The sequence below is a fragment of the Cydia pomonella genome, chromosome 2 (assembly GCF_033807575.1).
Source record: "Cydia pomonella isolate Wapato2018A chromosome 2, ilCydPomo1, whole genome shotgun sequence".
Classification (NCBI taxonomy): Eukaryota; Metazoa; Arthropoda; class Insecta; order Lepidoptera; family Tortricidae; genus Cydia; species Cydia pomonella.
Genome location: NC_084704.1, coordinates 244502 through 267610, shown reverse-complemented (window position 1 = coordinate 267610; position 23109 = coordinate 244502). Strand labels below are relative to the sequence as shown.

Here is a 23109-nt window from a genome sequence, read left to right as displayed (position 1 = left end):
TATTGATATGTACTTTGTATCTACAATACACTGAAAAAAATAGATAGCCGAACTGGTTTTGTAACTTTACTAAATAACTAAACTACGGTTATAAGAAAATAAACTTTGCATAAATTTACAAACTTATTTTGTAGTGTATACCCAGTACCTGAACACTGATAGCCAAACACGGTTTTGTAACATATAACACATAGTTCGCAAGTCCTAATTTTTGTGTAAACAGTAACCAAAATTTTGTTACAGTTATGCAAACATTTCTTTCAGTGTACGAGTATTTCAGCCCTTTGCCATACGAGAGTACATTCGATTGTCAAAATAACAGCTATAGGCTAAGCTAACGTATGTCAGTTTACCTCACTAGAAAAACTCGTCCGCCCCTAAAGCTACTTTTCTTGTCGTCTACTTATTTCACTGTGATCGTCGCATTAGCAGCTATCATAAATAATTTCCACATTTTTCACTCTCGGCGACGGATCACGCAGCTCGTTAACTACTTGTTAGCATGAACATTGTTTTCATTTACATAAGTAAATTCCGCGTCGTGTTCGAGTCATTTGCAACGTGAAATCACGCCTACTTACAAGTACAAATATTATTTTTACTGTAATTTTGTAATGTGACAGCTACAGTTTAGTATATCACGTTTGAAAATAATTGTTCGGATTAAGCTTACAGGCCAATTCGAGTTTTAGTTATTCGATGTTTGTCATTTCTTCAGCAGAAAATGTCACTTTTGTTTGACAATGACAGATCAGTATCACATCAGCAAATAACAGATCGATTAACTAAAACTCGAATTGGCCTACTGTACCCCTAGTGTAAATTTATTCGATATCGAAACGTGACGTCCGCGTTTGCGTTAAGTCTCATTTTGTATGGGATTTTGGGTTTCCAAAACGTCCCGCTTGGCGCGCTGTTTCTAAATCCTATACAAAATGACACTAAACGCAAACGCGTACGTCACGTTTCGATATCGAATAAATTTACACTAGGGGTTCGATCACACGCAACAAATTACAACTAAAAATACATATATTGTGTCAGTGGCACCAAACCAGCTGTCAACAATAAATCTAGCTACGGGAAATTTTATAGTTCATTGCTGAGTGGCGTTGATCACAGTCCGTCGGTTGTGGTTGGCGCAAGGTGCCTTTAACCACATGGTGCACATTCCATCACTTTTTTATAGGACATTATTACACAAATTGACTAAGTCCCACAATAAGCTCAATAAGGCTTGTGTTGAACAAATAACCATGCTCATCACACGAATAAATGCCCTTACCAGGATTTGCACCCGGGACCATCAGCTTCATAGGCAGGGTCACTAGGCCAAACCGGTCGTCATATCATATCACTTGAAATTTAAATGTTTTAAAATCCTAAAACGTATAGATAAATGAATACAACTAACACGTATTTAATATTCCACGGCGTATACAGTACTTATTAATGAACCTGGCAGCACGATCGGCGATCATAATTGAAATCTAGCTCATTTATGCAGGCCTACGGTTTCGAGCCTTCAAATATTTGCTCTAGGCTGGTTATTGCTAGCCGTTTCATAACGCACCAGCAATGTAGGTTGAAGCGGGAAATACCGGGAATGCCAGTTACCTGTCCGTAAACCACAGTAACTGCAGTTACATTCATGCTTCGCATAATATATAAATTTGTGGCTCAGTGTTAGAAAGATTGGCAGAATTTTCTAGTGACCTATGTTATTTGTGATAGTAGCTATAATATAAAAATCGAAATGCGGAAAGATCGTCGTTGATAGAAAACGCCAATCTAAATTTAAATTATGTATGGAAATAGCCTTACAGAAAACCGCAGCCAAATAACACTTGACCCTACTCATAGCGTTGTGTTTCTGCCGGTGAGTAAGGTTGCCAGAGCTCAACGAGGGGGGTGGGGTCGGCAACGCGCATGTATCTCCTCTGGAGTTGCAGGTGTACATAGGCTACGGAGACTGCTTACCATCAGGCAGGCCGTATGCTTGTTTGCCACCGACGTAGTGTTAAAAAAAATAGCATCTATTATCCCGATAGATTTTTTCTTTTAGTTTGGCGTTTGTCGATGTAAGAATGTAAAGAAAACTGCTGAGTCACTGTTTCTTTTCGTTGCGATTTGAAAAATAAGCACTGAAGTGATTTCAATAAGTAGTGTTTCTGACAATGAGCGTCGATAGAAACCAAGTAATGAAATATTGAGTGTTCAATTGGTATAAATAAATAATAAATAAATAAATAAATATAGATAAATATTATAGGACATTATTACACAAATAGACTAAGCCCCACAGTAAACTCAATAAGGCTTGTGTTGAGGGTACATAGACAACGATATATATAAATATGAATATTTATAAATTCTTAAATACATAGAAAACACCCGAGACTCAGGAACAAATATCCATGCTCATCACACGAATAAATGCCCTAACCAGGATTTGAACCCGGGACCATCAGCTTCGTAGGCAGGGTCACTACCCACTAGGTCAGACCGGTCGTCGTGGTATAACTCTTCAATTCAAAGTCTTCGCTATCTTCTTTGAGGTCGAACATCGTAATACTTATTTGAAAAGCACCTCGAGAGATAACTCTAAAGTTAGGAGCTGCCGCTTTTGTATGAAACTAAGTTGTCGTTGTCGTGGTCTCAAATTGAATCCGCTGCGAACCAGGCTCCAGCTAACTTGTAATAACATTTCATAAACAATTCTGCGTAGTTTTTGCGCTTCCAATTCTTTTAGTAAATCAGGTAGAATTATGCAAGTTAAAATCGATTGAGGTACATTGGTAGGCACAGATAGTTTTAAATTTGCACTATTGAAAGTTGAATTAAACATTGTTTAAGTACCAATTTCTCGTCTCTAAATTTACAATCGCTACTTATTTAAATATAAAATTATGACAAAAACTTCACAAAATTTTACAAAACCCTTTGTAAATATGCAGACAGATCTAATAGCTCGCGAAGTAAGTCGGCACTCCACTTGGTCTCGGTCTTACCGCAGTCGAGTTTCACCTCAAAACTTCCTTTGGACTTAAAGTCATGTTCATTAATGGCAGCCGAGCGTACCTGCGATGTTGTTTGAAACGAGTTTACAACAGAGAAAAGTTACACGGAAAACTCGGTACACGAAACTACATTCCAATGTTGTAAAATTTTCTATATACGGATCTTTATACAGTACCGAACTGTATATAACTGACAAAAATGCTTCCTGCTAGGTCTTACTTCACCTAGACTAGCAGTAAACATAAATAACCTCATTTGTATGCGCCGGGGCCGGGCCGAGGTAATGTAGACAAACGATGCGACACGAGCGTTATTTGGCTACTTACTTTAAATTTTGTGGCAAATTTACTACGGGCGAATGTCATTATATGATTTAAGTATTAGTTTTTAACAGCAAAATTTGGTCAACCCTGACATTATTTCACTACAGTATGCAAGTAAAACTATTTATTCTAATGGCTATTATTGTGTATTATTATTTTTCTCAGACCGTGGGGATCTTATACATCTCCAAACTTAATGTATTAACCGTGGAGACTATACGTCTCTGTCATATTGTATAATATACTTGACTTGGTACATACTAGTTATGTACAGAATGTAGCATTAGTTTATGAGACTGCTAGTTTAACAGTCCAGACGCGGTTCATTTATTTAGTATAAATTTTATTTTGACACTTGGAGAGACTTTACACCTCCAAATTTTATTAGTATTAGTACTCTGACATTGGGGACCTTTTACATCTCCAGATTTAATGTGTTTTTAACCATAGAGACTATACATCTCTATTGTATTGTATTAATTATTAATTTTAAGATTATTATAATGTAATGTTTACCCAGGTATTGGCTGTTGTATTTATAAATGTTGTTATGTATTTTTCATGTCACTATATGATGTTACTATAAATGTTGTATTGACTTGTAAAAGAGCCCTTGAGGCCTACTTGCAGAATAAATTTTTGAATTTTGAATTTTTGAATTATTTGAATCCAATGTTTAGCCAAAGTCTATTATATATACCATAACTAGCTAGTTATGGTATATATAACGGCTAGATAGCCGGGATCAAAATTGACTATGGCGACCATAGCAATTACATGTTTTTCGTGGTATTTCGGGGCCCTTATATAACTTAGCCTTTTTTTTCATGTTTTTTTCTTACCCTAACCAGAATTCGTCTTAAAATTTTCTGAAGAAAAGTTCAAGAGAATGGTTTCACAGGTAAGGATGGTATTCCAATGTCTTGGTCCAATATGTATTTCCATCTCACATTTTGCTTGATGAGAGAGGGAGATGCAATGCACATTGGACAAAGAAATTGGACAGGTGAAATACCATCCTAATTCTGATGTATGAGTACTAGTACCAAAAAGCACGTCAATCAGATTTTTATCATCTTTAATCTAGCGAGCTTTAAGTAGGTAATCTAGCTAGTCTGCGGCTATAACACAAAACCTAGCGATCCATTACTCCATCGAGTTTTTACTGCAGTTCTTAAATTTTACTGCAGCATCCTTAAAGTTTCGTTACAATTTATTAGGTTAGCGATATAAAAGCAAGTGCTGCTCCGGGGATGGTGTCATAAACCAGTACATAAAGAACGTGTTCGATCGTTGGTGGAATTGATTCCTAGACACTCGTCTTTATGAGCGAACACTCGTCGGATTGACGAGCCATTCAGAGCTGGTCACAGCTGTCGCGTTCAAACGATGCATACAAAGTCGGTGTTAATGCTTGAAGAACGGCATTTATAGGTGCAACGTTGTATTCACTTTTCTTATCGGCGAGACTTGACAAATCGTAGCATGAAACGATTTGTATGTATGTATATACTTTATTTTACATAGAAATAAAAACACGAGAACGACACAGTTACAGAGTAAATTAAATACAACAAAGGCGAATTTATCCCTGTATCTGGATCTCTTCCAGTTAACCTTTGAGGAAATGAGTAGAACAGAAGTAGCGATGAATGAATGAAAAACAAAAACAAATGTGCATAATCACGAAAATTAATGAAATGCAAGTTTTGCATACATATTGCTACATATAAACAATAATAGAATTACAGCAATAAAATAATGAATACATATATAAATAAAGCATAAATAAATACTCAATATATAATATAAATAAATAGATATGAGTTCGAACCAGAAAAGTAAAAGAAATTAAAAAAGTAGAAGTACTCAATGGAACTAGGAAGTCGTAACCAAAGTATCGGAAAGCCACAATTTTTAAGCCTCTCTTTGAGTGATGCTACAGATCGGGATTGCCTCACGAACACCATCATTTAGGTGCAAATCAGTGGATATTGTGGGTAGAAACGTTTGTGTCGAATGTTCCACTTTACAACAAAAATATTGAGCCGATTTTTATGAGCGCGTCTTTTATTGTAACGCGTTTATGAATAACACCATCAGTGGACCTATGGGGAGTGAAATTCAACGCAGTAGGTAACCTATAAAGTAATATTCAGGCTGGCGATGGTATCGCGGCGGAAATCGAAAGCGATCGGGAAGCGTCTGTATCGCGGCGATGTCAATACTGCCGATAACATAGTGCACACTACGAGTATACACAACTACGGTAGAATACATCCATGTTCTTCATTTTCGACAGGAAATACGAATGCAGTATCGGTGTTTTAACAGAGTGTACGGCGGTGTGCACCTGCACATATAGAAGTGCAAAACGATACAAAACTTGCGTTTAGTCGCCGTTTCTCTTTGTGCTTTTTTCTCCTGCGTTGCAAGCGTTTTTTTTCTAATTAGCCGTCAACGGAAAAGATTATTATTGTAGCAATAGCAGTATATCATGTAGTCAGGTCATAAGTTCTGTCAAAAAGGTTTTAACCTAAGTATTCCAACTATTATAATATGTTTTTGTCGTGTATTTCATCTTAGCCTCAAAACTGAGCCGATTTTGGTGAATGAAGTGTCAATATATGTTTATGACACGGGCAACAGTTTAAAATCATAATCGACTTTAAATGGAACGAGGTTTTCATTTAAAAATAGTTCATACCTAGTACCCGCTATAAGGCGCTAAAGAGGTTGCAATTTGCACGTAAATCTCCAGGTGGTAACAACGCACATCCCCCAGTATATAACATATAAAATACACAAATATCTGCTGCCACTTGCCTTTCGGCAATGCAATAGAAAAGTGTAAATGTCTAGTGTCAGTAGTTGCGACGCTTGCAACACGTTGCGGTGTCAACTCGACGCGAAGTAGCAAGATCCTTGAGACGGTTCAAATTGAGACGCGTAATAAGTGGCGCACATTCTGGAGCGCATTCCTGGCTGTTTACCATTCCTATTGTTTACGCGGACGGTGAACGAATTACAATAACTAATTTTGAAATGGCATATCATATGAGAATAAGGTAAACAAATGAATGATATTTTAAAGTGAGTATTGCACTTTACGTTAGCAGTCGCAGATTTCCGTAGTTACCTTACCATCAAAATAGACGGACTTGCACGCAACTTCGCCTCCGCCTGCGTGGACTGATGATGTCGGTTGAAAAAAAATATCTTATGTCCTTCCTCCCGTGCCTCAAACTATCTTCATATCCAATTTCATCTGGATGGGCTTAGCGGTTTAAGCGTAGAGAGGTAATAGACAGTTTCGGATTTATATTATTAGTAGGGACTAGCTTCTTCCCGCGACTTCGTCTGCATGGACGGAAGGTGATGATGATTGACAAAAAGCTATCCTGTGTCCTTTCCCGGTCCTCAAAATATTTCAATATATATCTAAATCCGTTCAGCTGTTTAAGCGTGAAGAAGTTACGAACAAACAGACGGACAGAATTACTTTCGCATTCATAATATTGGTAGATTTGACTCGTCTACGCTCGGTGAGCATTTGGATTATTACCTTTAAATGCACAGCTTCGCATTCCTACACGTTACATCAATTCCCACCCTAAACTATTAGCGGCAAGGTCCAAAACGCGTTAGCAGAAGTTCGGTGTGCTTTCGCACGAACAAGCTCGCAGAATGCGTCGCGACAGTTATGACGAATGGCGGCGGTAAAAGGGACTCGAATAGTTTTGCCAACAATAACTTGCTGCAGACTGCAGCATGTATTGTCTACTGTCGAAACGTGTAAATGCAATGTGTTAGAGTTTTGGCGAGTTTCACGTAAACACAGGGCAGTAAACGGTTTTAAGAGAAAAATCGGAAATGCCTTGCAATCACGCCTACGGCCCTGATGATGGTGTTCTGCTCGGTGGGGCGTATATATAAGTTAACAGATACAAAAAAAATGCAGGGAATAATACATGTGGCTTTCCATGAGAGAGGGGAGCATTAACACTTTTTTCTGATGGAAAGGTCCTTATGCACACGAGGCATAGGGTCTTCTCCGATGGAAAGCCACATATTCGAGAGTCAGAACACAAAAACAAGCAATTAACAAAATGCTTAGTTCTCTAAGCAGTATGTAGCTGCCAACTTTTTAATTCGACGCTTAATACACGACGAGAAAAGACTAGTAGATTATTGTTCCCATAAAATTATTATTCACAACTGAAGTGGTATTCGAACTCCAAACATTTCAACTTGATTTGATATGTCTTTCACATTACTCATACGTACCTTGCCTACGGTTAAACTAAATACACCAATCATCATCAAATAAAGGATTTAATACAATAAAAACAGACATAACTTGGGAAACTACAGTACGGCCGCCATTGCCGCCATGCTTATCTGTCAGCCCTTGCCGCGCTATGTATATCCAATACCGATTGTAGGCTGCACTCGAGAAAACCTCATCATCGGTAATCACTACAGACGGCAAAACAAGAGAAAGAACACTGTCTACCTTTTTTCGACATATTTTCGAAACCTCATAGTTTTGGTTTGGGTTAGTTATTACCTAAAAGAGAGCCCAAATTTATCGCGATATACTTGCGCACCTGCACGAGACGCACTACCTACAGTAAAGTAAAAAAATCAAGTTAAGATTTTAAAAATTCGAGACTCGCTCTAGGTTGGCACACAAATAATTGGACCGCGGAAAACACACTCGAACGAGTCTCAATGACAGTTTATCTTCATAATTCGAGCCATCTTTTAAAATGGCGGCGTCGGCGATGCGAGCATTATGCACGAGGTATGCGTTCGCGAAATCGTTCGCTTCATCTGTACTTACGTATCTAGTATATTTTGAACTGTTATTTAGCATTTCCAAAAAAGTTAGTAGTGTATTAATCTATTAATTGCGTCCCTGATCTGGATGCTTTCAGTACTAAAGGGTTATATGACAGATTGACAAACGCCACTCTGGTCCATTTAATGTTTTGAAATCATAAATTGTATTGTGATGCTTTGAGAGAATCATATTGATCCGAGACAAGGCCCCGCGTTACGGAAGGTGGAGATAAGGAATGGAATCTCCATATACCAAGACGTGTCATCAAAAAACCTTAAATAGGTGGCGCTACAATACCTAGAATACTTGAAAAAAATAATCAAATCATAGACAGCGCACTTCACTCCGTCAATAACGTCTAGGTTCTTAGCTACTCTAGCGCTACTCTGGAGAGATTTGGAACTATTATTTATAGCTGACCACTGGATACTTTTGCATAAGTTCTGCCTATGGAGATTGCGTTCCTTCCATACCCCGCGTGCTAAGTCATGGTGTGAAAGATTTTTTTTTGTTTTTTTTTTAACTGTTGCAAAAGTGTCCAGCTGTCAGCTATAAATAAGAAGAGAAGAAGGAGCGCTGGTGGCCTAGCGGTAAGAGCGTGCGACGTGCAATCCGGAGGTCGCGGGTTCAAACCCCGGCTCGTACCAATGAGATTTTCGGAACTTATGTACCAAATATCATTTGATATTTACCAGTCGCTTTTCGGTGAAGGAAAACATCGTGAGGAAACCGGACTAATCCCCACAAGGGCTAGTTTTACCCTCAGTGTTAGGTCAGATGGCAGTCGCTTTCGTAAAAACTAGTGCCTACGCCAAATCTTGGGATTAGTTGTCAAGCGGACCCCAGGCTCCCATGAGCCGTGGCAATATGCCGGGACAACGCGAGGAAGAAGGAAAAAGGAGCTATAAATAATAGTTCCAAAACTCTCCAGAGTAGCGCTAGAGTAGCTAAGAACCTAGACGTTATTGACGGTGTTAAAGTGCGCTGTCTATTATGATTTGTTTTTTTTTTTTTCAAATATTCTAGGTATTGTAGCGCCACCTATTTAAAGTTTTTTGACGGACACTTTTTGGTACATGGAGATTTCATTCCTTACCTCTACCTTCCATAGTATTGATGTTTTCAGTACCGACGGGATATTTATGACAGATGTCACTTATAAATACAGGTAACGTAGGAAAGTGTTATGAATAGATTCAAGCCTTCAGTAATAAAGCGGTGGAAATAATGTAAATTCAGGGCGAGCGTGCCTGCAGCATTCCTCGCTCTAATACCGTCGCCAGGAATGCTTTGAGAGAATCATCTGGAGCCGCGACAAGGAGGCCAATTCGAACGTACATTTTGACATGAAAAAGATTTAAGTAGTTATAATTCTCGCGTGCATTTCGCTCATACTTGTCCGTTAATGTATTGGTGCAAGCGAGACGCACGACACACGGCACGCACATTTTGACTTCAACTCGTGTCAACAACTCAAATAGTGGAGTACAAGCTCTCAATTATGGAAGGTAGAGGCAAGGAACTTAAACTCCATGCACCAAAAATTGTCCGACAAAAAACCAAAAATAGGTGGCGCTACAATACCTAGAATACTTGAGAAAAAAATCTAAACATAGACAGCGTACTTCACTCCGTCAATAACGCCTAGGTTTTTAGCTACTCTAGCGCTACTCTGGAGATATTTGGAACTATTATTTATAGCTGACAGCTGGACACTTTAGCAACAGTTCTGCCTAAGGAGATTTTGTTCCTTGCCTCTACCTTCCATACTCTCAATGCTTACATTAACAACTGATTATGGAGTGTGGAATTAAGAGGAGTGACAGTGTCCAGCTGTCAGCTATAAATAATAGTTCCAAATCTCTCCAGAGTAGCGCTAGAGTAGCTAAGAACCTAGGCGCTATTGACGGAGTGAAGTGCGCTGTCTATGATTTGATTTTTTTGTTCAAGTATTCTAGGGTATTGTAGCGCCACCTATTTAAGGTTTTTTGATGACACTTTTTGGTACATGGAAATTTATTTCCTTGCCTCCACCTTCCGTACAACTGATTATAACCTATTTGACAGCCGTCACTTCGATGCAATTTTACGTTTTGATCCCATAGACAGTACTTATGAAGAATTTTACTTTTAATTGAAACACATATCGTTAATTTGAATCTCAGATTTTAAAGTCTCAATTGCTGATAGCAACTTGTACCTACTGATATTTTATTTTTCGTTCTTTTATTTTTACTAACTTTGATGTTCACAACTTGAAAAAAAGTCGTCGACGAAGCTCGGATGCGACAGCAACTCCAAACAAACATTAATTAGGTACTTTCATTTCTGAAGTACGCTTCAATGGACATTTCTTTACTTATTGTGGAACCAGTCACTTTTATTAACTTTTCATATACCATGTCCCGTATTCTTAAGAATATTTGATTGAATCTAGTACTCACAGTTCTTATTGCAACGAAGGGTTATTGTCATAGTATGTACAGTGAGTCGAATAGGACTTTTTAAACACTTTAAATTGAAGGTATTTTCAACTGTCTGTTTACTACACTATAATATTAATTTAGCAATATTTGTAGACAGCTAGCCTAAAATGACGTGGTACATATGTGCTGAGCTATTGATTACATACTTATTCCTCTTCAACTCTATTTCAAAGACCTAAAGGTTCAAATTTACCAAAACTTTGTTTTCCTAACACACATAACATTACATCTCGGGTATGTGTAGGCATTTCAACAATGTCGCTTACACTACGCAGGACTAGCGACTGCAGTAAATTCCAAATGTGTTTCATAGCATAAAATACCACATGACACTAGGTCAAATATCAAACATTTATTCAGCAAATAGGCCACAGGGGCACTTTTACGTCCATTTTTACAAACAATAAAATTAAAAAAAAAAAAAAACAAATACAAATATCGAATCGATGAAATAATAAATACTTTATTAGAGATGTATACTGTCTCTAAATGTCAAATTACACAAAAAAACTATGATAAATAAAATAAAACCATAAAATACTAAAATTTTTTAGAGATGTATAAGTCTCTAAGTGTTGGAGATAACATATAAAAAAAGATATTAAATTATCCTTAGAGATGTAGAGGGTCGCCAAGGCTTGAATTCTTATATAAATAATTAAAACACAAAAAATTAAAACAGACAAGAACCGAATGAAGTGTCTCACGTTAATGTCACTCAAAAGTAAAGTTACATACTTTAACATAACCTGTACCCCGTGTAAGCTTAAACAGACCGGTCTCCACAAATAGCACCCGTTCACGAGTATGACTATTATTTATATATTAGGTGATCAAATAATGCTCAACGCGAACAAGTGCCGCTGCATCAAGGTCTAACCTCACGACTGTCATCATTCATTAAGACTCCCGTTCAATTTCTAATACAATAATAGTACATTAGACCAATACTACAAATGAGGAATATTTAACTGGATGAACGGAATACAACTGACGAGTAAGGCGAGGTCGTTTAATAACAACAGGCTCACAGATTTTATTCCAGTCAACGACACGCTAAAAGACGACTTAAAAACGAATAGTATATTATTAGCATTCTTAATCTAGTTTTAGATATAATTGCAGGTATTATAGTTGTTTCATAAGTTTAGTAAGTTTTATTTTCTTCAATGCATTTTTTTTTCTCAGAACAGCTTCGTATTCAGTGTCTATGACAGACACAGAACATAATTATCCCGCCACCATGCCTGTTAATTCAATCAGTTTGATTGTAGCCCAACTAGCAGTTAGTTACTATGTTAGTCTACTGTATCTACCAAACGTGTTGAAGCCTAAACATGCCACTCACAATAAAGACGTCACACATGTGCTCAAACATAATGTCTAATTAATAAGTTTTCTACAGTAAGAGTCAGTTAGGAGTTAATGAATGAAACAAGCAGTTAGTATCCCAGCGTTTATTGTCACACCACAACCACACGTATTTACAGACACCCGACATGAACGACCTCAGCAGATGTCCCGAGTCGACCCACAGGGATACATGTCACTTTTGATTTTGACGACAGTTGCCTTAATTAACATTTATTAAAATATCTCTAACGGTTATGTTCCACGGGACTCGCGACATGTGCTCTAAAATGTGAATAATTAAAACTATTTAGTCGTAAATAGGTTATATCTTCTATTCCTGATAGCTACGATAGAGAAAGACATAATTTGGAAATGGCTACACAGCCAACAAAAATTCGGGCAGGCAATCCCTCTGAGGTTGCATTTTAATAATTTTGCTGGCAATGCATCTAACAAGTAATACGTTTTTATAAACTTATTTTGTTTTTGCTATATTAGGAGCCAGCAAAGCTTAGTCTGACGATTTTATTTACTCAAGACAACGGTTGTATATTTCCAACTGTAAAAGACTTCTCCCCATCGTGTAAACATTCAGGAACAGAGGCGACAATATTTCCCCGTGTAAGATCCAACCACCAGGTGTTAAGTTTAGTCAACTACGAGTGTTCATTGTTCAGGTGATGCCCTGTGCGCACTCACCGCTGGCCTGGCTGTCGGTGGAGCCCTTGCGCTCGCTGGGCGTGTCGGACCCGCGCCGCGGGGTCTCGCTCACCACCGTCGGCAGGTCATGGCCCCGCAGTGCGGCCCAGTCCTGGAGAAACATGGTATGTGTTAGATAAAGTTAATATAAGCTGCAGATACTTTTCTTCACTTGTCAAATTCTAAATAGAATACTTTTTATTGTCTCTCTCGATCAAAGACAGAGAGAGGCAGACAACAGGCGGTCTTATCGCCTGTCTGTGTGTGCGTTTCCTTTTAACCGATAACATTAGAAAATTGAAAATTCCTAAATTTTGACGATAAAATAATTTAAACAACCTCCCTTCAAAGGACTCAGGAAGGCTCGCGCTCCAGGTTGTTGTAGTTCTGCCGGAGCCCTACAGCCGGGGTACACACATACCTGTCTCAGTCTCGCGGCTCGCTCGCACAGCGCCGGCGCGACGGCTTGCCGCGCCGCGCCGCACTCGCGCTCCAGGTTGTTGTAGTTCTGCCGGAGCCCTACAGCCGGGGTACACACATACCTGTCTCAGTCTCGCGGCTCGCTCGCACAGCGCCGGCGCGACGGCTTGCCGCGCCGCGCCGCACTCGCGCTCCAGGTTGTTGTAGTTCTGCCGGAGCCCTACAGCCGGGGTACACACATACCTGTCTCAGTCTCGCGGCTCGCTCGCGCAGCGCCGGCGCGACGGCTTGCCGCGCCGCACTCGCGCTCCAGGTTGTTGTAGTTCTGCCGGAGCCCTACAGCCGGGGTACACACATACCTGTCTCAGTCTCGCGGCTCGCTCGCACAGCGCCGGCGCGACGGCTTGCCGCGCCGCGCCGCACTCGCGCTCCAGGTTGTTGTAGTTCTGCCGGAGCCCTACAGCCGGGGTACACACATACCTGTCTCAGTCTCGCGGCTCGCTCGCACAGCGCCGGCGCGACGGCTTGCCGCGCCGCGCCGCACTCGCGCTCCAGGTTGTTGTAGTTCTGCCGGAGCCCTACAGCCGGGGTACACACATACCTGTCTCAGTCTCGCGGCTCGCTCGCGCAGCGCCGGCGCGACGGCTTGCCGCGCCGCACTCGCGCTCCAGGTTGTTGTAGTTCTGCCGGAGCCCTACAGCCGGGGTACACACATACCTGTCTCAGTCTCGCGGCTCGCTCGCGCAGCGCCGGCGCGACGGCTTGCCGCGCCGCACTCGCGCTCCAGGTTGTTGTAGTTCTGCCGGAGCCCTACAGCCGGGGTACACACATACCTGTCTCAGTCTCGCGGCTCGCTCGCGCAGCGCCGGCGCGACGGCTTGCCGCGCCGCGCCGCACTCGCGCTCCAGGTTGTTGTAGTTCTCAAGCACCTCGCGCACTTCCGTTTCTTGCGAGCTGATCAGCTCCTGAACAACAAAATTGTACATTTTACACTCTATATTTGGTAAATTGTATACATTGTGTAGGTAGGCAAATCAGACGAAGTAACTGTTGAGATATAGTAGCACACTCACTTGCACCTCGGCCAGGGCGGCGGCGTCCTGCGGCGCGGCGGCGCGGCGCGCGCGGGCGGCCTGCGCGCGCGCGGCGGCCGCGTCGAGGCGCGCCGCGAACTTGCCCAGCGCCGCCAGCTTCTGGGAGAGGAAGTCGCGGTGCGCGCCGAGTGCTGCGCAGGCCTGCAACACACATAGTCAAATAAAGGATTCAATATATTGCGAAGCTTTCGGCTTCACCAAATCCTACTTTACAGTACTTTAAAGTACGAGTATATACTCGTACTTACAAATAACATTTGTTTCACGTCTGAACGGTGGATCGATATACCTATAACGAATCATAGAGGTCAAATTAAATTATTTCATATGTGTAGAATTGTATACGATCAGGAGAAACAAATGTCAAGTGAGAATCATTGGTACCTAATCGGAATCAATAGCCGATTTTTGAGCCAACATGATGTTATTTAGTTTCTTTTCACTTTTTAATAGAAACTAGCAAACGTTTGTTTGCAATCGAGCCTACATAAGAGAGCAGCATAGGTATTGTAATTAATAATTGGAAACGTACTATTTGAACACATCTAACTATTGTGTGGTCTTGAATGCCTGATGTCGCCTGAAAGCTACACACCAGCTTGGAGCCCGCCAGGTATTAATGCTTGAACAAAGGAATACGATCGAATAGCGATTTCTTATACCTAATTAGTAACGCGATATCTTCCCGCCATCGCTCGCGGGATTACCTACAGGTATACATCCTGTTATATTAAAAAATATTTGAATTCCTCCGTATTTTACTAGCCAATAAAAGCAAAATTACTATGCGACAGTAAAATGTCTGGCTGAAGGGTAATGCCACGCCAGGATAAGTACCTACCCAAAAAAGAATTTTATAGTAAAACGACGATATTTTATTTAGCTTACTGAAAGTATTTTATGACCATGTAATATTTATATTTTGGGACTTTTTGGTATTGGTTGTCAGAAAATGAATGATTTATATTCCCAATATCTCAAATAAAAGCAGCATTTGATTTTATTCCATTCTGAAACTAGAAAATAGATAATTGCACAAAATCTGTAAATTCCAACAATTCCAGCGATAAATTACGATCTCCCGACGGCCAAGACGCGAAAACTGTAATGGAGCCGCTACAAGTTCAGATAGCTTCTGCATTCCACTCGATTCACAAAGCTACGACCACTGTTCTAAACACAGACCAGCATACATCTATCTTCCGATCCACAAGCCCTTCAAGTAAAATAAGGAGCATATGGCCACGTATTCACTAAAAACATTTTGCTTAGAAACACGGTTTCAGAAACAAAATCTTCGTGTTTCTGAAACAAAGAAACAGTTGCGGGAAATAATATGGTTTATCGCCAAGTTCATTATATCTCAGACGCTCCACTCTGTGTGAGCTGAATCATTGTTTCTGTAAACATCTCCATAGTGTTTTAGAAACTCATTTCCCATGGCCACCTCCTGTCTCCATCATAATATTGCAATGTCATACGATTTACACATGAATGCAAAATTTCAGCTCAATCGGAAATAGGGAAGTGGGCCAAATGTAACTTCCATGATTTGACCCACACTAGCAAACTAACATACTGACAGGGCAAGTTAAATAAAAGCTTGTAAAAATAAATAAGTTGTAGAGATGAACATGGCCCAGTATAGTATTGCATGGTGCAGAAAGCAATTTAGTTAGAAACCAAATTGTACCAACTTTGTAAACGCTTCATAATATTCTGATCACTGTCGATACGAATATACGGGTCAAATTACACTAAACAATGACCTTTAGTCGAATACGAAATTGTTTGTTGAGTAGATACAGAGTTTGGCGAACAAACTTACGGGCGAAGTTGCGTCTCTGTTTGCGCGTACGCTCGTGTGGTACAACTTTACCAGATAAGCTGCAACGCTAACTGGGTAATTGAAATAAAGTTTGACGCATTGTTAATGGGCCAATGTAGACCTTAATACATTGAGATAAGAGCTATTGTTTCGTGAAATGTGTTTAATGTTGCATTAAGTTTCACGTGCATTTTAGACGTCGCTACAAATCGTGTATTTGCCTGCGTACGCTGTAACGCGAGACACGGCTGAACGTGACAAAAAACGATATTGCTTTTAGGGTTCCGTGCGTGAAAAGGATCTGTTGCGTTTATATAAAGCACGCCGTCAGTGAGAACGACGTGAAAAATATTGTATTTCCTTCGTTCTATTTCGATCCATTATCTTTTAAATCCATTCCCATCAGTACAGCCATCAGTATTTAATACATATGTAGGTAGTGTTTGGTCCGCAAAAGACTTTAGTCGTAATTATGTAACATGTAATGGTACTCGGTAGACCGAGCGTTAGCGAAGGTCTCCAGTCCAGCTAGAGCAAATAACTAACTAGATAGTTTTTGTCTGTCGTTTCCTTTTTTGGAAAATGTTTAAAATTGTGAAATATGGCATAAATAACTTAAACGGCGTCTATGGCACTTATCATTGTGAGTTCGCTGTGATAATGACTCAACAAGTATTGTTTATTTAAAAATAAAATCCTTACGCAGCTTATCGTGAGGTCTACAGCTTACAGAACCACTAGTTTATTAAATTCAAATATTCTTCATAGAACAACCATGTTATTTTAAAAGTTTATTAAAGTGAAAACTTCTTTAGCGGCGCTGTGCACTTTTTGTGATGGGGAAAAAATGTTAAACTCGTGTCAGCGGTCACGTGACCGTCAGATTGAAAATTCGTAAGACGGACATGTGATATCATGGTGACGTGCAAATTGAATGTCATCGAAGTCTGGTTAGTTTTGAAAAATCGTATCTCATTCAAGTGTGACATTTTATTTTCTTCATAATCAAAGTGCTGTCATAACGGTTAAAGAGGTTTTATCTTTGTTAATTGTGTAGTATTGTATATTTGTGTTGTTGGGTGTCCATGATTGAAGATACTCAAATTTTTCCTTACCAAAAAGTTAAATAACAGAAAAGAAGCGTGATTGTTTTACTTAATATGATGGTGAACGATTCATTAACATTTACTGATTGTGTAGGCTGCAATCTTGCTCACGTCTCATGAATTACTCTGTATATGTTATATTAAATTTATATATTAACACTAAAATTCGCATTTTAAAATATCTTCCACACTCAAATGTATTTACGTATAATAGAGAATTATCTCTTTTTATAAAACTGCTACTCAATTTCTTCAAAATATCAAAAATGCACAACGTTAATATTCAAATTTTCACTTCTGCCGGCACTCCCGGAATGCCACCCGATTTTTTTTATATAGGTACACGAAGTTTCATATTAAAGTCGCAATCGCAAACTTATCAATCAATCTGCACTCGTTGACTTTTAGTTTTAATTTAATTTAACTTTGCATATATCACGGAACCCTTAACGCACTTATCGATTCCACTCTCGTTTTCCCTTCAACATTCCCTCTCGTACGCTGAAAGCGTATGTACTCAAACTGGTATATAGGTACACATAGGCGGTAGTGTCGCGTCTACACGTCGCATGTGTCTAGACGCGACACGACACGTGCCTAGTAATCAGGCAATAAGTTTGTTGCATTTTTTTGGAACGAATGACTGTGATTACTAATTCTAAAGACACCACAGGGGACTTAGATTTAGAATATCTTCTCAACGTTCCAAGTTTAAGTTTCACTTTATGCCTTTCGTCGGGTGAGAATACGTTTGTGCCATACGCCACTTAGGTACATTGGTTTGCAGGAAAGCAAAAATATATTTATTTTCTAAAATTTTTATATTTAGAAAATATTGAACTTTTTATCATTTAGGCACATACGTTTACTGTTTATAGTACCATACAAATGTTTTCAATATAGTGGTAATCAAAGCAATTTTTAACCGACTTCAAAAAAGGAGGAGGTTCTCAATTCGTCGGAATATTTTTTTTTTATTTTTTTTTATGTATGTTCACCGATTACTCAAAGACCGATTTGCTTTTTTTGTTTGATAGGGTATACTTCCCAGGTGGTCCCATAGTCATTAGGTCAGGATCTGATGATGGTATCCTTGAGAAACTAGTGGTATTCTTAAAATTTTATAGGCAATTTTAACGTTTTTCATATACTTCGTAAAGCTATTTAGGTATTTGCGCCTGGTAGTCATCATCTCGTTGCAGAGCTGATGATGGAAGATACAATTCCTTAACGGTAAAGAGATAGGGGGTAGATAGCTTCCGTTGTTGCAACAATACGTTTACTTTAATGATGATGAATACACGGGAAACCTTGTCAATACTAGCAAACCGCTTTCTTGGCCTAATGAATAGGTACCTGTCTACCTTTAGTCAGTAATGAGATATCTCAACCGTTGCATTTCTGCTAATGCCCGTTCATCGTGGGGTTTAGTTAACAGTTTAGTGGGTTCTAAATCAGATAGAGCTATTCCTTCCAGTTTTTACTCTGCTACATATACTTGTCCCTTAGCAAAATTCTTTTTTCCTAAATCTATAACAGCTTTATCGAGGGTTATACCCTGTAGTTTATGTACTATTACAGCCCAGCATAAAATAATAGGTAACATTCAACTTCTTCAACTTCAACATTTATTCAGTAATTAGGCCACAAGGGCACTTTTACACGTCAACATGGAATTTACATACAAACAAAAACAAGCGCATCAACAATAAGGGTTACCCTCATGTGGCAGAACAATATTGGTCAGAAACACACTTGGCATAACATGTTTCGCAGAGACACTTTCGGTCGAATGGTAATTTTACTAATTTTGCATAAAGGTATAGTTGGAATTATTAATACCACGCATACGACACATTTTGCAGAACATTGTTTCGTAGAACATTACTTTGGTCGACTTTGGTTTAGCATCAAAATTCAAAATTCAAAAATTTATTCTTCAAGTAGGCCTCAAGGGCTCTTTTACAAGTCAATACAACATTTATAATAACATCATATAGTGACATGAAAAATACATAACAACATTTATAAATACAACAGCCAATACCTGGGTAAACATTACATTATAATAGTCTTAAAATAAATAATTAATACAATACAATAGAGATGTATAGTCTCTATGGTTAAAAACACATTAAATCTGGAGATGTAAAAGGTCCCCAATGTTAGAGTACTAATACTAATAAAATTTGGAGGTGTAAAGTCTCTACAAGTGTCAAAATAAATAAATAATCATTTTAGATACCATAATAATCCTATAGCGTACTATTACATTGCATAATTATTTTCTGCTAAGTAGGCATAATAGGATTGTTAGGTACCTTGCGTCCCCAACACAACCGACTCGCTATCAAAAAGGAAATACAGTCCCAGAGTCACCGTTAGGTACGACGACGAGCGTAGCGAGGAGGAGTGTTAGGTATATTGCGTCCCCAACACACCCGACTCGCTATCAAAAAAGAAATGCAGCCCCAGACTCACCGTTAGGTGCGACGACGAGCGAAGCGAGGAGGAGTGTTAGGTATCTTGCGTTCCCAACACACCCGACTCGCTATCAAAAAATAAATACAGTCCCAGAGTCACCGTTAGGTACGACGACGAGCGAAGCGAGGAGGAGTGTTAGGTATCTTGCGTTCCCAACACACCCGACTCGCTATCAAAAAGAAATAGGAAGAAATAAAATAGTAATAACATGTAGCTGTGAGACACAACATTTTGTGCTTGTATGTCAGATAAAAGACGCAATAGCTACACAAAATTACTAGCTTAAATTAACTTAAATGTACTATGAGATGTAAAGGTCTCTAAGTGTCAGAATTATTAAAAATATAGGTATACACAATCAAATTAAACACAAAATAAAAGTAAAAATTTAGAGATGTATAAGGTCTCCAAGTGTCTAAAATTAAAACTAAGTTAAACAATATAAGTCAGGAATATCTGAAACGGTCATTTTGTTCCAGTTTGCCTGAGCAGGAATTTTTCGTTTTTTAATATGATTTGAACAACGAGTACAGGTCACGATATTACCTAAAGCGATTAAAACAGCAGGAAGTAAATTGTCTAGATTTGTAGTTACTAGTCTCGTACGCTGCTGAGGATATATCATTTTATTGCAAATGGTGCACACCACATCATGATGGCTATATATATATATATATGTTTACATCACTAAAAAGCAAAAAATAAATAATTTTTAAGTAAAAAAAAAACCGCCTTCAAAAAATATCCAATAAAGAAAATAGTAACTATATACACAGTAAGATAAAACACTAAAAAGTTTGAAATAATAAAGTTTTTTCTGTATTATAAATCCAAAGTTCGTTAAAGAACCCCTTTACAAAATATATTATTTACTTACAAATCAATAATAATAAACAATATTTGGAGTCGGTGCCAGCAACGATATAAAAATAACTAGTGATACAACTTAAATGTCGTTTTCAATTCAATAACTTAGAAATTAGTAGATAATGTAGGTATGTTTACAAAATCTTAATCCCATTATATCGTTGCTGGCACCGACTCCAAATATTGTTTATTATTATTGATTTGTAAGTAAATAATATATTTTGTAAAGGGGTTCTTTAACGAACTTTGGATTTATAATACAGAAAAAACTTTATTATTTCAAACTTTTTAGTGTTTTATCTTACTGTGTATATAGTTACTATTTTCTTTATTGGATATTTTTTGAAGGCGGTTTTTTTTTTACTTAAAAATTATTTATATTATTGCCATTTCAGTTTGGATGAGTAAATGTTAATACTTAATGTAATGACATGACACAACATTTAGGATATGTCGCTTTTCTGTTAACTGAGTGTAATTATCGTATAGTAAAATGCGGATATGGCACAAAATTTTTGAAAAATATTTTTTTTTTATACCTGATTGTGATTAGCGTCAATTATAGCATATATTTTAGTTATTTTAGAAATCGTAAAAAACGACGATTTTGCTCAAAAATTTATATAACGCAAATGTATTCTCAGCCGACGCTTTGTTGTTTAGAGAATCAGGGTATGTTTTTGAGCTACTCGCCCTCGTAGGCACTTCAAGTGCTGACTGTACTCAGTTCTATAGAACAGGATTTAGTACTTATAACAAATGAGGGGACATTTGTTGGGTCGCGGCTCGTCGTCGGTAGTGTTCATGGGCATGTTTGAGTTAGCGGCGGCGGCTGAAGTGCTCGCCGCCCCGCTGCAACTGCAGCGTATTGCATATCAAATACAGTTTCTCCACTGCCTCGATAGCTGTGAAAATACAGCCATAATAATAGCGAGTCACGTATAGTAGGCCATGCTTACATACATGCACTCATTTATTTACGTGTAGTTTTGAGTGATCATCGGTCATGCCGGTCATCGGTGCTTTGAGTGGTCATCGGTGCTGACTACTAATGTGACTAGATACTAATCTGCAGGAGATGTCACATACGAGCGTTAGTCACACGCAGCTAGTGTCGTTCTGAATAAACAACGGTAATTATCTTAAAACTAGTAGCTCCAAGAGCTGTAGTCCTCGCGAGCATTACTTGAAACTGAACAAATATATGGCACCGCCATTTTGAAAATTTTCTAAAACTGAATCGACAAAAAAAATTTGATAATCTAACCTGCTCATGAAATTTCACGGGAATAGTTTGAGAATTGGGATCTGTAGAGCATTTTTGCCCGAGCTGAAGTAGAGACCTTCGCTAACGCTCGGTCGATTAACATAAAAGTCAACACGTGAAAAACTTTTTCGTAGTAGGGATTCCGATTTATGCTTATCTAGATTTCAAAACAGATTGTACAAAGACAGTACTCAGATTTCAATATTAGTTAAAATACTGCCAGATCTTAGTTGTGAGTGTATCCTCCCCGCGGCTATCATGGCGCCCAGAGGGACACCTGAAATTAACGACTACCCGCACTTTTGTAAATAATTATGCAGCTTTGGAGCGATACGACACGCGCCAGACAAACGCGGCATCTGCAGCAGGCACAGACTCGTATTCTGACAATATGAAATTAGATAAATTGTCTTGACTATACCAGAAAATTTACAGCAATTTCTGCAAAAAATATATTAAAACTTTTATAAAACAATGTTCTGGAACACGGCTTTTAATTAAATGTTCGTTATATGGGTTCGCGTAGACGGGACGAATCTGTTCAGCAAGGTTTCTTCCTAACGATCGTTTTCCCAAGTTTTCATACATCCGTTGAAATAAATCGCTTGTGTTTTGACAACAACACACCGCCTGTTGTTACCTTCTATTTTCCTTAAAAAACATATTTGTAGTTTAACATTTATAATTCATTCACATGTATACATTACACTTATAATTTTTTTCATGTATAATTGTTGGTGCAATAAATAATATTTGCTTACTTACTAAACCCAATATCATCGGCGAAACGAAATGCCACAGACTTCGCTGGTTCGGCCATTTACTGAGGATGGGTGAGGATGGGGGTGTTAAGAGAGCTTATTTGGGACGACGTCCAGTGGGTCGGCCCAGATACCGCTGGAGCGACAGTGTACAGGCGGATCTGTGCCAACTCAAAGCCGATAACTGGCAGGAAGTGGCACAGGATCGGGACAGGTGGCGTTCTCTCGTTTTGGTGGCCAAGACCCTCTTTGGATCACTGCGCCACAATAGTTAGTTTAGTTACTTACTAACCAGCCATTATTAGACTACACTTATTTGAGTACATTAGTGATTTTTCAAGTAGTAAGTCAGTAAGACCACTGTCTTATAAAAAATTATGGATCACGTTGTTGGCGATATGTTTAACACGTTGGACCGAGGTTTAAGTTTTAAACAGTTGCTAACTGATACGGGTGCTAAAGCTAGATTAGCAAGCTAAAATGTTAATATGCAGATCTGCCTAAAATTAGAGAATTTCCCACCAATTCCGGTGAAAATGTCTGTTAAATAGCTA

At 38.8% G+C, this 23109-nt stretch overlaps 1 protein-coding gene across 1 annotated transcript in view; it reads right to left on the bottom strand.

Annotated features, from left to right (window-relative positions):
• The window catches only part of LOC133515617 (uncharacterized), a 1004237-nt gene that overhangs the window by 890988 nt on the left and 90140 nt on the right, over positions 1–23109 (bottom strand). Inside the window, 3 exon segments of the mRNA XM_061848189.1 lie at positions 12729–12840; positions 13982–14113; positions 14222–14383. Of these exon segments, the coding sequence (XP_061704173.1) occupies positions 12729–12840; positions 13982–14113; positions 14222–14383 (406 nt within the window).